At 42.4% G+C, this 15,416-nt stretch overlaps 2 protein-coding genes across 2 annotated transcripts in view; both read right to left on the bottom strand.

The window, feature by feature from the left end:
- LOC149168769 (protein PALE CRESS, chloroplastic-like) overlaps positions 1-15,416 on the bottom strand; it is a 269,623-nt gene that overhangs the window by 196,386 nt on the left and 57,821 nt on the right. The window lies entirely within an intron of this gene.
- Positions 14,642-15,333, bottom strand: LOC149168770 (uncharacterized). The gene is made up of 2 exons (XM_089428052.1): positions 14,974-15,333; positions 14,642-14,849 (listed from the first exon to the last, which is right to left on the bottom strand). Exons 1-2 carry the CDS (start codon positions 15,331-15,333, stop codon positions 14,646-14,648), a joined length of 564 nt encoding a protein of 187 aa, XP_089284178.1. The 3' UTR covers positions 14,642-14,645.

Raw genomic sequence — 15,416 nt, 5'->3', positions numbered from 1 at the left:
ACTTATGTTTCAAACAATGAATACGAGAGAGTGGTTCTTCTACCCAAAGATGTAAGCCAATGATATAAGCCTTAATACACAGAAGTAGATTTCAGAAATAAAACAGGACAGTGGAGGCCTTGCTCTTCAAAACTTCACAGTTAAATCAGATTTGTTCTAAAGTAAATGATAACAGATAAATAGAGGAAAGCAACTCAAAATTATAGAGCTCACAACACCAAGGAATTCATATACAAAGTACGATCCTGGAACCATAAAGTTGATCTATTTCTGAGTTAAAAAAGAAGTGAACAAACAATAGATGAAAGATGACTTTGCATCATACAATGTTGTAAATGTAATTTCGAACCCTCACACAGGCATGTGCATTTAAATAAACACAAATGAATCTGCAAGAGAATTAAAAGACACTACAGTGCTTTATTGATGCATGAATAGGATGATTGATAAACAAGCAGACAAACAATTGTACAGGACTAACAAGCTGCAAAGTTCAGAAGGAGGAATCACCACCAATCTGTGGTATTCTGAAGGTCTATAAGCTATCACAGGAGTTTCAGAATCGGCCCTTTTCTCTCCAGATTTTCAAACCTTTCATAATATCAGGACCCCCCACTTATAAGAAGGGGATGACCAAGACATTAATGATTTTTACAGGAGCATTCATGGGCCGAGGGCTTCTTTGTCAGATCAGGTTGCCTTCTTGGCCGAGGAAGGGGATTGTCTTCAAGCTGTGCTGCCTCTTCGAACTCTTAAACACGATCTGAAAATCTTGGAGTAAATGAGCAGAGAGAAGGATCCCAGTGAGAAGGAGGAGGTGTCAAACATTCCTTTATTGCGAAAGACTCTTGTGAAGGCCACGTCATGCTGCAATGGGTGATTTAAGGCGGTTGATGTGAAAACGGGCCGACATAGTCACTTCAGGTTTAAGCTAACTTTGGCGCCGACTGTGTTGCAGGTCGTCTTTCTTTAAAAGCGCCCCTATTCCTCATAAAATGCCTAACTGCCGACCCATCAATCTATCAAAGCTTTGTTCAATGTTTATCAGTGCATTATGGCGTGGGATTAATTCATTTAAAACAGGTGAATCGGCGAGGATTTCTTATTTAAGTCTTAGGCCCCCTTTAATAGCCCCTTTTATGAATCTCTGCATAGGACCACAGGCAGAGACAAAGGTCCCATCTATAAAGCGCTTAAGGTTTCAAATAAATGCGTGAGGGGCTTTTCTTTATATCGCAATAAAACCTCTTATTGGTTGATTTCCCGGACCCGAAATTTGTATAAGTTGTAGTTTATAATTTATCGCATCTAGTCCCTCATATCGCAATCAATGCTCCTACGTTGTCTCGCCTCTTTTAATCTTTGGCACATTGCGATTGCTGATTGTCGATAACCCACTGACATCATCATTACCACATGTCACCCTGTGAGTGGTGCCACGTGGCACCCAGAAATAGGTCGATTGGACCCCTAAAAAGGTCGAAAATGAGTGGCATGTGTCCCCCTACCACATCATCCTCTGTACATGCCACGTCATCGCTGATGTCATCCACCACATCAGCTCCACGGACCAATAAGAAGCCGCCACATCAGCTCCGCGGACCAATAAGAAGCCGCCACATGGCCCCCTGGAGAAGAGAGAAAAGCTCAGTCGAGGCCTTGTTTTTCCATGCTTTTCTTTGTATTTTGAAAATCGGCCTCCCCGACAATTTGGTCCATATTGCAATTGGCGTTAGCCTCAACCAATAATCCTTAAGGGAGGAGCCCTCTGATTTCATCAATTGCGATTTCCCAGGGGATTTGCGATATAATGGTGTAGGACCCCCACCGACGCCGATATGTGATATGTGATAAGTCTTTCGGCCCAATTTGCGATCTCTATCCCATACTTAGCCATTTTTTAGGGGTTTTTCGAATTTTGAGAGGGGTTGATTCAGTAGTCTCTATCTTCTCATCTGGGAACCTATTTTCAAACTTGAATATACCCCCGGAAAGCTCTTTCCGAGCACTTTGCAATGTAGGGTGTCCTATCAAGTTCTGGTGACTTCCACGACTCAGAAAATGGCCTTTTCTTCCCTGCTATCTTGCATCCCAGACCACTGACCAGCAGAAAGACACTGAGTGAGCTGTGAATACAACACATACATACCTCATCTTAATTCTCCTTTGATCATCCTTTGGTGTGGCCCTTCTTGCTTCATCTTAGCTTGCCTACATATCATCCTTTTCTTGAATCCCATGAATGAGATGCCCAATGAGACATCTGCTTTGGTTCATGAACCTTCTTTTGAAGATTCCATCGTAGGATCTTAAAGATCCTTGCCTTGCAAATGTTTCCTTTCTTTTGATGATGTAGGTCTTCTAAGATTCTTATCATGATCAATTTTTCTTATTGAAGCTTATTTTGATAAATGCCAAACCCTAGACCCTGACAATGAAATCCTCCAAACACAAGTCAATTCTCCACTCCTTTCTACAACATATACCTCGACACTTCTTCCGGCACTTCGTCTTCCAATTAGAGTCCTTTCACCTTAAAAAGATGGGCTTCTTCGCTAGACTTCGGAGTCCTCGGAGGCTTGATCTCTCACCCTAACAAAGGACTATTAGTTGTTGTCATACCCTTACTGCACCTCGCACGTGTGACTGTTTCTAGCCCTAGAAACAGTCCTTTATACTTCGGTTTTCTGCTTCCTTACTTCGCTTGAGAGTCCTTCCATGCTGGAGTAGGAGGCCTTGTAGCCCTAGTTTTAGCCCCAAACAAAGTGAGATATGCCACTGTGATTTTACTGTTGTGATAGCCGCAGGTTGTCCTTCATTTTCTCGCACGTGTCGCTGTGTATGCCCTAGGAAACAGTCTCTTAACCTTCACTGTTTCTAATTCTTTCTCCGCTGCACCTTGTAGACCTTTTACCTCGACTTACTTCACTTCTCCTTGGCTTCTATGCTTTGCGAAATTCAGAGCTCAAGTTGTGCGTTGTATGAGGAGTGGACAACCTCTATAAATAGAGATTTGTCCCTCCTTTTTAGGCCAACTTCACTGTTCATTAGGTCGACTTGGTTACTGCTTGTAGGCCGACTTGTAGAGTAGACTTCGAATGTTTCTTTGGTGGAGTTGTATGCTTGGATGAGCTTCTTGATGGTGCCATTGCTTGGAGGAGACTTGTGACTTTGCTTGGAGGTATTCTCTTGACCATGATACATATACATACAAGGTGTAACATGCCCTTAAGGTCTTCAACTTATTCTTTTGACTATTTGACTCACCTATAGCAGTTTAAATAGTTCTAGACCTATTTCAATGAGCAAGAAACTCAATGACATATATTATAAAAATAATATTTCTTTTCTTGAATAAATACAAATATCAAAAGTACATTTATGAAGACTGAACCTAGTTACCTTTCCTTCAACAAAGGCAACTCCACAGCCACTGTAACATGTTGCCTCAACACCCTCTTCAGGCATGAAACATGAAAAATATTGTGGATCCTACTCCCTGGTGGTAGCTCCAAATCGTAAGCCACATCTCCAACCCTCCTGATCACCCTATACAGCCCAAAATATCTCAGTTGCAGCTTCTTGGCCCCCTTCTTCTTTAGCGTGGACTGTCAGTATGGCTACAATCGAAGGTACACCAAGTCACCTTCCTCAAAATGCCTCTACACCCGATGCCTTTCAACATACATCTTTTGTTGATTCTGGGCTATCTACAAATTATCCTGAAGAGCCTTGAGGATATCTTGGCTCTCTAGGATCCAATATTTGGCCTTTGGGGCCCGATTGTCTCCAAAAGCAATGTCAGCAAAAGACAAAACATCATAACCATAAAGAGCATGGAAAGGAGTCATACCAATGGACATATGATGTGTCGTGTTGTAACAATACTCTCCCAAATTCAGCCATCGAATCCAAGCCCTTTGTTGCCTTGTCACATAGTTCTTGAGATAGCCCTCTAGCCATTGATTCACCCTCTTTGTCTAGTCATCGGTTTGTGGATGATAACTGGTGCTCGGGGTGAGCTCGGTGCCAACTAACCTGAAAAGCTCTTACCAAAATCCCCCCATGAATCGACTATCTCGATCACTGACTATAGTCTTAGGGAGTCTGTGCAGGCGAAAGGCCTCCCTAAAGAAAAACTCTGCCACCTGTGAAGTTGAATAACGTGTCGGGATGGCAAAGAAATGTGCAAACTTGGTCAGTCGGTCTACCACCACAAAAATACAAAAGTCCGATGATGAAGTCCATAGAGATACTCTCCCATTTCCCCTCAAGGATGGGAAGAGGTTGCAATAGTCCTGCTAGATGGGTCAACTCCCCTTTGCTCCTATAACACGCCTCGCACTCCTACACATGTCTCAACACATCCCCTTTGAGGCCCTTCCAGGTGAAGCACTCTCTCACCGCCATATAGGTCTTCTTGAACCCCTAGTGTCCAGACAAAGGAGAATCATGAGTTGCTTGAAGGATGCGCTCCCTTAACTGAGAGCCCGAAACCAAAAATATGCACCCCTTGTAGTATATAATCTCATCCATCACCCTGTAGCACCCATCTGTATGGCTGCCCTCCAAGATCTCACACGCCCGACGATCCTTGGAGTACTCTACTAACAGTTGTGCCTTCCAATCATGGCAGATGCTCATGAGTGATAGTCCTGTTGGCCTCTTGGATAGTGCATCCACCACCACATTGTGCTTCCCCCGCACATACTCAATATCAAAATCGTAGGCCTGCACCTTGCTAACCCACCTCTGTTACCTATCATTGAGGCTCTGCTGCCCCATGAAGTGGCGAACACTGTTGTGATTTGTCTTCATCTGAAATCGATTCCCCACCAAGTACTATCTAAACTTGGCCAATGCATGAATTATGGCCAACATCTCCTTGTCGTATATGGAATATGACATCTCATGTGGTAGGAGCTTCCGGCTTTCAAAAGCAATGGGGTGCCCTCCTTGGGACAAGACTACCCCTATCCCCACACCCGATGCATCACACTCCAATGTAAAAGGCTATGTAAAATCTGAAAGTGCCAATACCAGACAACAACTCATCACCTCCTTGAGGCGATCAAATGTTTCCTGAGCTCCATCTGTCCATGCAAAAGCCCCCTTCTTAGTCAGATCAATAAGAGGTGTTGCCAACTGTGAGAAGCCCTTCACAAACTTCTAGCAATAAGTACAGATGCCCAAAAATCCTCTCAGCTCCATCACTTCTCAAGTCTCTGGCCAATCCCGGATGGCCTGAATATTCTCCTCGTGCACCTTGACCCCATCTATGCCTATGATGTGCCCCAAGTAGAGCATCTCCTTCAACCCAAACTCGCAGTTGGACATATTGGCGTAGAGCCGCTACTCCTCCAAGATACGCAAACTATCTCTAGGTGTTGCAGGTGCTCCTCGAACGTCCTGTTGTAGATCAAGATGTCATCAAAGAATACTAGTACAAACCTCCTCAGTTGGCCTCTGAACACATGGTTCATGCACGACTGGAAAGTAACCAGTGCATTGGTCAACCAAAAAGCCATGACTAGGAACTCGAAATGCCCATAATGACACCTGAAGGCCATCTTCGGAATGTCTTGCTCCTGCACCTAAATCTGATGATACCCAAACCATAAATCTATCTTAGAGAAGTGCTTGGCTCCCCTAAGCTCGTCCATCAATTCATCAATACGCGGAATGGGATATCGGTTCTTTAGCGTCTTCTTATTTAGGGCCCTGTAGTCAATGCACATGCGTAGGGTCCCATTCTTCTTCTTCACCAACACAACTGAAGAAGCGAATGGACTAAAACTCAATCTGATGTGGCCCAACGCCAACAGCTCCCTGATGGCCCTCTCAATCTCATCCTTGTAGGCTTTGGGATGCCTATGGGGTGTAGTAATGACTGCCTGTACACTAGGCTCCAGCTCTATAGTGTGCTCAAACTCCCTGTCAGGTGGTTGTCATGGTGGTATGTCTCCAAAAACTACCGTATATCTATCCAGTATCGACTGTATGTCTGGATGCGGTGGCTTGGCCTTCCCCCCGGCCTCTGAAATCCTCAGCTTCACCACCCATGCTATGTCTCTAAGCCTCAAATCAACCTTCATCCAGTGGGCTGAAACTGTCTGTGGAGAATACAAATGCATGTCTCGAAGAACCACCTGCTTACCATCCAGTCCAGTAAACTCCATCACTAACTGCCTCCAATCGGTGGTAACTCACCCAAGGGAATACAACCATGGGACACCCATCACCACATTGGTGTCCGACACATCCACCACGAAGAAGTGATCTGTCATTGAATAGTTCCCCATCGTCACAGTCAGTGTGGAAACATATCGAGTGCACTGCAAAGTTCTGTCTCCTGGCACTAGAACTGAAAACCCCTCAAACTCTGCAGTGGTGATGCCCCTCCTCTGGACCATCTGAGCATCAATAAAATTGTGGGTGGCCCCACTATCTACTAGAAATGCGACACGCTATCCCTGCATTGTGCCTTTGATCCTAATGGTTAAAAATTTGAAAGCCCCGCATAAGGATGCTAGGACCCCCCTAGATGGTGCAAAAGATGCTCCCCCATGAGGTGGGGGTGGTGGTGGTCCTCTCCCTGCTGGATCCTCGTTATCTCCACCAAGCTCCAACTCCTCCTCATCCTTCGGATCACTGTTTGAGAAGACCTAGATGTAGTGGGCCTTTCCTGCTGTGCACTGATGGCCTGGGGCCCATGGCTCCCGACATGTAAAGCATAGCTTCCTCCTCCTAAGGTCTCTCCTAGTCTCATCGTCCAACTGTCCTTGACCTTGGGCTACTCTCTGTGTTGCAGGTGCTCTAGTGTCACTTCCTTTCTAAGGGTAGGAAGTGCGTGGTGGAAAGGGTGCCCAGGTCTTGGGGATGACCCCCTGCAAATCTCTCGTACAAGTCACTGCCTCTGGTAGAGTAGAGGGCCTGCGTGACGTCACCAGTTCTCGCATTGGCTCTATCAATCCCTCCACAAATGTGTATACTCTCCTGGCATCCGACAAATCAGGCACCATGACTAAGACCCTCAAGAACTCTGAAATATAATGCTCTGAATGTCATGTTTGCCTGAGCTGAGTCAACTCCGTGAAGTGAGCCTCCAGATCTCTCCGATCAAAATGCTCCACTACTCTTCGTGTGAAGTCCTCATAGGAGGTCATGTTGGCATGCCCAGAGTGGACAAGCCATGAAACCACCAATCTTGTGCCTCCCCCTCCAAATGCAATGTGCTCATCATAATGGCCTCTATTTCCATCATCCTGTTGAGCTGGAAGTATGTGTCCAGCTTCTCCACCCAAGCACGTGTTCTACACTTGTTAGTGCCATCATAGGTAGGGAAATAAATCTTCCCGATGGAGTTGTGCAGCGCATAGTTTTGCGTACCATGGCCTCCATAGCCCTTCCCCTTCTCATTCTTTTTGAGCTGGCAAAAATCTCTAAAAGATAGAGCCTCTCTGAAATCTTCTCCCATGAATTGCCACTCCCTGAAATGATCTCCCATTAATGATGGATCCTCTCCTCCACCCGTTTCACCCTGGTCCAAAGGTAGAAAAGAAGGTAGAATGGCTCGAGTTGGCTCACTCGAGGATGGCCGCTGCGCAGAAGGTGAAAGATGATCAAATTGTTCAAAGGCCCCTAAAGTCTCTCCAAATATAAACTCACGGTGAGTGCTCCGCTCCCGGTTTTGCATTTTGATCTCGTCCAACATCTCCTTCTGCCCCTTTGCCAAATCGCTCAAGGCCTTCAAGAGGTTGTCGAAGGCAATCTCCTCCCTGCTCTTGGGCTCCCCCATATCTTCTGTGACCACCGCCTTCCCACGATCCTCTGTGTCTGGAGTAATCTCCAACTCCCTCTCCATGCTCCATACTTTTGCCTCCTGCAAGTAATGTTTTGTCGGTCCTCCTCACTCATAGGAAGGTTCCCCCACGGCTGAGCCAGAATCTGAGCTCTGGTACCATTGTAATGTTCTAAACTTGGATAAATAGTGATATGTAAAGCAAAAACAATTACAACACAAAAATTTTAAGCATTTAGCAAATACTCATAAAACTCTAGAAGTAAGTACTAAGAACCAGCTGAGCCATTTTATTAATCAATGGAGCAAGTACAATAGTAGGGAGAAATGCACATGGGCTTGCCTCAATGGAAAGCGTGACAGAACCCAAGTGATAAGACAATGATCTCAAAGGCTGGAAATGACTGCGCCTATAATGCTTTGTGTTGCCCAGAAAACTACACTGCTGGCTCGAAAGGAACTGCTAGAAACCCCACCTCCAATGCTTAGAAAACGCTGTAAAATTAACCCCAAGCTCCTTGACCCAAATCCACAAAAACGCAAAAAGGTTTTGGTCTAGTTCCAACCTCCCAAAATCGACCCCCAAAAGGCCCTACACCCTCCTAGACTACTGAAGCTCGTGGCCTGCAAAGATATCAACGAAATCCTCCTCCAAGGCTCCGAAAAAGTAGCAATCTCCTCCACAAGTGTATCCCCTAACTCTCCCGGCAAAGACAAGCCCCAATAGCTGAAACTCCACCTCCCATGTGTGCACAATGTTCCACCTCTACGTTGGCCCAGAAAGTGTGAAAGTCTCACTAGATGGTAACTCTCTCCTCTTGCTCCAAAACTCACCAAAATGGCAACTCAACACCTATGCCTCCCTTCCGGAATTTATGTTGACCAAACCTCTTCTAAAAGATGCCACAATCACAAATCGGCCTCCCTTCACTACGTCCTTCAGAAATACACACCACCTGGAGATGATGGATGCCACTGCTGGAAACCACAACGAAAACCTCCTCCAAATGATTGAATATGAACCTCTCTAGGGTGGCACTCTAAGTCCCCCGAAGAAAGGGTGAGCTCTCTGCTTGAAGAACTTGTGCTAAACAGCAAGTGACTCGGCTAAGCAACTCGAGCAACCAAAGAAAAATTCAATATGCCAAAGATAATGAAATGAGGAAAGTCGCTTGCCTTATATAGATTTCATGGATTACTTTTCCCTCCATTTTCTCTCCATCGTGGGTCCCTCACTTAACCATTGACTTCCCCTCTATGCAATTCGAACTAGGGAGTGCGTATTCTCCAAGTGTGGGTGGCCCCCACGTATAATTTAATTGCAACAAAAGAATTTCTACTAAGTCTTGTCTCCTAATAAAATTCAAATGGGCCCAATCACCTCCAAAATTGGCCCCAAAATGTAATAATTAATTTTGTTCCAAATTAATTTAGGAAGGGACATTACACCAACCCTTTAGGGCTTTCCTTGCCTCATTGCCCTTTGTTTTTCCCTCCTTGGCCATTTTTGACCCCTGGTCCACCTTCCTTTTGTGAAAAATCGGTGACCCAATTCCCTACTGCAGCCACTGATTAAATTTCTCCTACTTGTTAATTTTTGAATCAAGTTATCTATAGTGTTACAATGTAAACATCGAAATAAAATCTACTACAACCTTCACAACATAAAATATTGCGGAAACAAAATACTGCACAGGAGAGAAATAAACACACACACAAATACACCGTTGTTTTTGGACAAACGTCCTTGGAAAAACCCAATATGGGAAAACTGGTGCAGCAGCTGAGGGTTTTAATTATTATGCAGTAGTAATCTGAGTACAAATCTTTAGATGCCCAAATTGGCAATCTGATATAAAGAATAAATTGGCAAATAGGTAGTGAGAAATATTCTCACACTGTCATTGGCAATCTGAATATGATCTAGGTTCTAGATAAGCTGCCCTACACTATCACTACACGGTCTCTACATGCGCTCACACAGTCACTGCGTCACAGCTTCTAGGAGTTGCTTCACCCTTCCAGCTTATCAATTTGCTTCCTAGAACTCGACTCTCTGGTCCTCATGTCTCACACCCCGGCTTCCGACACTAGATCTCGACTACTCCCAACAAAATTACGGACTCCCTCTGAAGCATGGTGTTGCCTCTCTGAACCTTTGAATGCCTTCTCTACCTTGCACTCTCTGGAACTGGAAAAATCCCCTCTGGTCTACTATCCCTGCCCCTCACTGCAAGAAGATCACTCGATCTCTCTCCGGTAACTCAGCGTTGCTACTCTTGAGAAATTCAATCTAGACCTCACTATCTCAGTCTGTTCTCCCAGTGCCCATCAAGCTCCTTCTTATAATCTCTCATTGGAGCACCAATGGCCAAGATTAAAACATAATCAAAAGCTAAAATTAACTGGGAGTTAATCCTCGTCTTCATCTAGAAGATTCACAACAGATTTAATTAATACCCTTTAATTAATGACATTTCCTATGTTTAGACTTAGAAAGACATTAAAAATTATTAATTATTTTAATTAAACCATCTCTAGGTGGAATTTTCCCAAAAGATTTCTGGGTCTTGGAGAATGCATGTGTCTTAGCCTCTCTGCAAAATTTCGAGCCTAGAGAAAATCCGATGCTACAAAAATCAACACCTTTAGCCTCTAGGCCTCAACGTTAGCCCTATTTGACCTAGCATTGGCCTTCCTTAGCCCAAATTTGTCCTAAATTCATCCCTGGATTTTCTGGACTAAATACTTGGTGGTTTTGCAGGTTTTTTGGGCTTCGAAAGTTCGATTTTCAGGTGACATTTGCATCCCAAAATTTTGAGCAACTTGGGTAAGTTCATCTTCAACGCCTTATGCCTAAGGTTCGCTTTCTTAACCCTCATTGTGCCTCTGTTTTATTACAACAATGATAACAGTGATATAATAGCCCTAAAATCACATTTAAATTGGTCAAAATACCTCAAAATTGGAAAAGCTAAATTTTCATAAATTTTGGCCACTTGGGGGCATCAAGGATTTAGCCTAGATCTGAATTTTTGTTTGCTAGAATTTACTGCATAACTGAACATATCAGATCTGCAATTTTCTTAATCACACATCTAAAAAGGCTCAAAAAGCTAAGTTTTCAATTTTGGCCAAATTTTTCAAATTTTGGGCATGTTTTGGCAACTTGTAGCATAGATAGTTCATTGTTCTTATCTTTTTCTACTGTTGTAATAAATACATCAGATCTGGAAATTTTATGAATACTATGTCTTAAGAGGGCTAATACATCTGACTCTTGAGTTGGCTAAGTTTATTCGGTAGTTGGGCTACTCTTTGTGACATTGGGCAAGCATATGCACTTTGAAATTGATATTTACTTCTTGTTGTCGTAAGTCTCTTACTGTTGTCATAATAGTCACTTATTGCTCATAAAAGGGTCATTGGAAAATAAAGTGTATAATTGTTTTCATAATTCTATATTTTGTTTCTAACATTTACATTGTGGAAGTGGCTAACATTGTGTCTTCTCGTGAGTTTATTCATATTTCACATCTAAATTGACTCACTCACTAAAGCACTTAGATCATAAATCATCTTGGTGATAAGTCTCTTGGGAATATTGGTATCTTGTGAATCCAGTTGAATGTCTCTTTAGCATTGAGTAATAAGATCACACATAATCTTGTTGGGAAACATCTTTGGTAATTGTGATTGTCATCTTATAAATTTGTGTCTAATTGATAAGTGGATAAATTGCTCTAATTTATTGTCAAGAATTGGTTAACTATTTTGTGAATTAATCTAAAGTTGAAGCTTGCACTTGTATCTTTAAACACTTGTTTAAGATTGTTATCTAATCATTGTTAAGTAGATTGTTATCTAATCATTGTTAAGTACTCTTGCTTCAAGATAATTCGCATTAAATACTTAAGTAACACAAACCAATCTTAACTCAAAGATAATTTCACTCATCATCATTACACAAGCATTATAGGACTTAGTTTTGCATTAATAACTTACCTCCAAGCATAAGCTTGGTTGATAGACTCCTAGAACAACCATTTCCCATCTAGCTTGAGGGATTCAACCCTTCTTAATGGTGAACACAATGACCTTGCAGTCGTCAGAGGCCACAGTCTCTGCAGCGTCGGAGGCACTGGGTGGTTGGAACATAAGGGGAGGTATCGTTAATTAGGCCATTGCCTGCTCCCCATTGGCTTCCATCTCACAACCTACTCTGAACATTGTTTCTCAAAACAGTTAAGGGAGAGGTTCAACTTAGACTAGGCATTTAATCTAAAATTAACCAACACCCTTGCATCACACCTAGCTCTTAGGAATTGCATCTCATATAGGTAGTCTATCATATTAAGCCGCAGGTGCCCATCCGGTTACTCGGTCTAAATTTATAATAAGCAAGAATTGTGACTCCATAAGGCACCGGTCTCATATTTAATATTATAAAAAGCAACTTAGAAGGGAATAATGACAATAAAATAATGGAGACCCATCACTCTATTTACCAAAAAGACATTAATATTTCAGCTTATGAATTGAAAAATGAAGAAATAGAAGTCCTCAACAAAGGACTCAACTTTTCCCTAGCCCCCAATAGAATCCCGAAAGAAGAAATTATATGCAGTCTTGAAGAAGGAATAAAATCTCTTAACGATACAGATAAAGAACTTATTAGACAAGAATGTGCCGTAATTCTAAGGAAAGCTAGACCACCTAGGAGCAATCTAAACCAAGAACAACTTAAAGCCTTAAAGAGCCTAAGAGAGAATAAGGACATTGTCATTTTAAAGGCAGATAAGGGAGGCGCCACAGTGGTAATGGATCAGAAAGAATACATAAACAAAATGAAGGACCACCTCTATAACAGTGGTAGTTACAGGAAACTTGAGAAAAACCCTATCTCAAGAATCACAAGACTTGTCAAGAAAGCTATCAAAGAATCTAACCTTGATGAGAAGCTGAAGAAACGCCTCACCCCTGATAGTGAAATTACCCCTCGTATCTATGGAGCACCCAAAATACATAAAAATGATGTCCCCCTTAGACCCATAGTCAATACTATCGGAGCACCTACTTATGAATTAGCTAAGTATGTCGCAAGCACGCTAGCACCTATAGTAGGTAAAACCAGCTCTTACATCAAAGACTCCAACCAATATGTTGAGTTCATCAAAAATGCTAAACTAGATCCGGGTGATAAAATTGTTAGCTTTGACGTTGTTCAACTCTTCACCAAGATTCCCTTAGATGAAGTTATCCAAGTGGTTAAAGAAGTAGCAGACCCTCAGACTGCCAAATTGGCAAAAATCTGTCTATGCTCCACCTTCTTCATCTTCCAAGGGGAAATCTTTGAACAAACCTCAGGAGTGGCTATGGGATCACCTCTTTCTCCTATTGTGGCCAATCTCTTTATGGAAAAATTTGAAAAGAAGGCTCTTGACACCTTCCCATTAAAACCTAAGTTCTGGATTAGGTTTGTGGACGACACTAGTGTAAATTGGCCGCATGGGGAAGTAGAGCTTAAAAACTTTTTAAACCATCTCAATAGCATGTCGGATGACATCAAATTTACAATGGAGGTTGAGGAGAATGATTGCATCGCATTCTTGGACATCCTCCTTATAAGAAATAAGGATAGTTCCCTAGGACACAAAGTGTTTAGGAAAAAGGCGCATACTGATAACTATCTTCATGCAGATTCACATCACCATCCTACTCAAAAAATGGGAGTCCTCAAAACACTCTTCACCAGAGCCTGTAGGATATTAGATGGGAGACACACTGAAGAAGAGATTACTTATTTAAAGAAGATATTTACAAACCTAGGATACAATAAAAAAGACATATTCAAAGCCATCCAAAAAGCCAGATCTAGAAGCAAGAAAGATATATCTAATCCTCAAACTGCTAATGCCTTCCTTCCATATATTCAAGGTGTCACTGACAAGCTAGCCAAAGTTCTCATAAGGAAAGATATTAAAACCTCATTTAAACCCATGACAACCATTAAGCAAAAAATGAAATCAGTCAAAGACAGCCCGGAGCACCTCCAGCAAAAAGGTGTGTACATGATCAGCTGCTCTTGCGGAGAACACTATATAGGTGAAACAGGCAGGTCGGTAAAAATTAGGCTCAAAGAGCATGGTGCTGACATACGTAATGAAAGAACTCGTTCCTCAGCCTTAGCTGAGCATGCGGGTAAGACAAACCACCACATATGCCTCGAAGACACAAAGATCATTGCCAACGAGAAACATTATTTTAAACGCAAAGTCCGGGAGGCAATTGAAATCATCAAACCAATGTTGCACGAAGCGGGAGCGAAGCGGAAGCGCGGAGCGCGGAAGCGTCATTTTCCAAAAATCTAGGAAGCGAAGCGTCCGCGGAAGCGTCTACTATATATATATATTTTTTTATATTTTTTTGCATTTATACTCAAAACAAACATCCCAAATACCAAATTAATTGTAGAAGACATGAAAACATGCATATTTTTGCATAAATCAAGATAGATATGGCATCCATGATTCCATTGTAGTTACTAGTATGTACAACAATCATCTATATTCTAGCTATTACAAACATACATCAAATTTTTAAGCATATTATAAAACATAAAACATTTAAGCATATTATAAAACATAAAACATAGAGCATATTATGATTTATCTAGCAAGTGAGCAACTGTCAACATTTGTCATGTCCAAAATTCAAATAATAATGTTTACAAAATATGTCACTTGGTCACCGCCAAGCCAAAAAGGTTCAAAATTCAAATTCACAAGTCTACAAGTCTAATGAGTAATCTATGACAAAAAGAAGTAGATTGTGAATATATCTACTAATCTCTCCTCCTTCCACCACGAATAGAACGTGATGGCGGGCCTCCACGTGGTGGCAATGAAGAAGATGGTCCGTGTGTAAGTCGTGGCACTGGAACTGATGAAGAAGAACCCCCTGTTGTTGGTGTTGAACCATGGAACCTAGGAACCAAGGGACCAGATGGGGGTGGGGGTGGTGGCATATCAACACGGTCATCATCATCCTAGAATCGCTCAAAAAATTCATGCAAAAAAAAAAAAACACTAGTTAACAAAAAAATTAAAAACATGAATTAGAGAAATGCTTTATAAGGGAAAATTGGAAAATTCATACCACAATGGACATACCTGGATAAGAGCATCCTCTAATTGCTCTAGTCGCAACACTCCATCCTCCAAATTGGGCTCCTCTGGATTCTTGTCCCAAATCAACAAGTCTTTATTAGACTTTGCATCTTCACAGTAATGGGACAACAATCGCAAGTTGTAATGAACATAAACCAAGCTCTCTGCCCAGTCTAAATTCAACCTGTTCCTTTTAACACTGTGGATGAAAGAATAAGAGCTCCAACACCTCTCTGCAGAAGAAGTGTTTACCACCTGTGATAGCACCCGCAATGCCAAACTCTGTAGAAGTGGAGTACCCCCTCCATGCATGTTCCACCACTCAAGAGCAGAAAAAGTCTCTTGATCTTGAATTGCATGCATGCTCCCAAATGGACCAGTGTTGAGCGTATAGTTGCTCACCTGTCTCCGTACCAATGCAACCTCCTCATCATCAGGGATTAATC

Source organism: Pinus tabuliformis, chromosome 4_2, assembly GCF_031772625.1.
Source record: "Pinus tabuliformis cultivar Carrire ecotype Pingquan chromosome 4_2, CPIR1, whole genome shotgun sequence".
Taxonomy (NCBI): Eukaryota; Viridiplantae; Streptophyta; class Pinopsida; order Pinales; family Pinaceae; genus Pinus; species Pinus tabuliformis.
Note: the sequence above shows the minus strand (reverse complement) of the source record. Positions and strands in the feature narration are given on the sequence as shown.

Coding starts and splice junctions, on each gene's coding strand:
- LOC149168770 (XM_089428052.1), bottom strand. CDS start 15,333: ATGCATGCAATTCAAGATCAAGAGACTTTTTCTGCTCTTGAGTGGTGG. Junction 14,850..14,973: donor TAGAGGATGCTCTTATCCAG/GTATGTCCATTG, acceptor GAGCGATTCTAG/GATGATGATGACCGTGTTGA.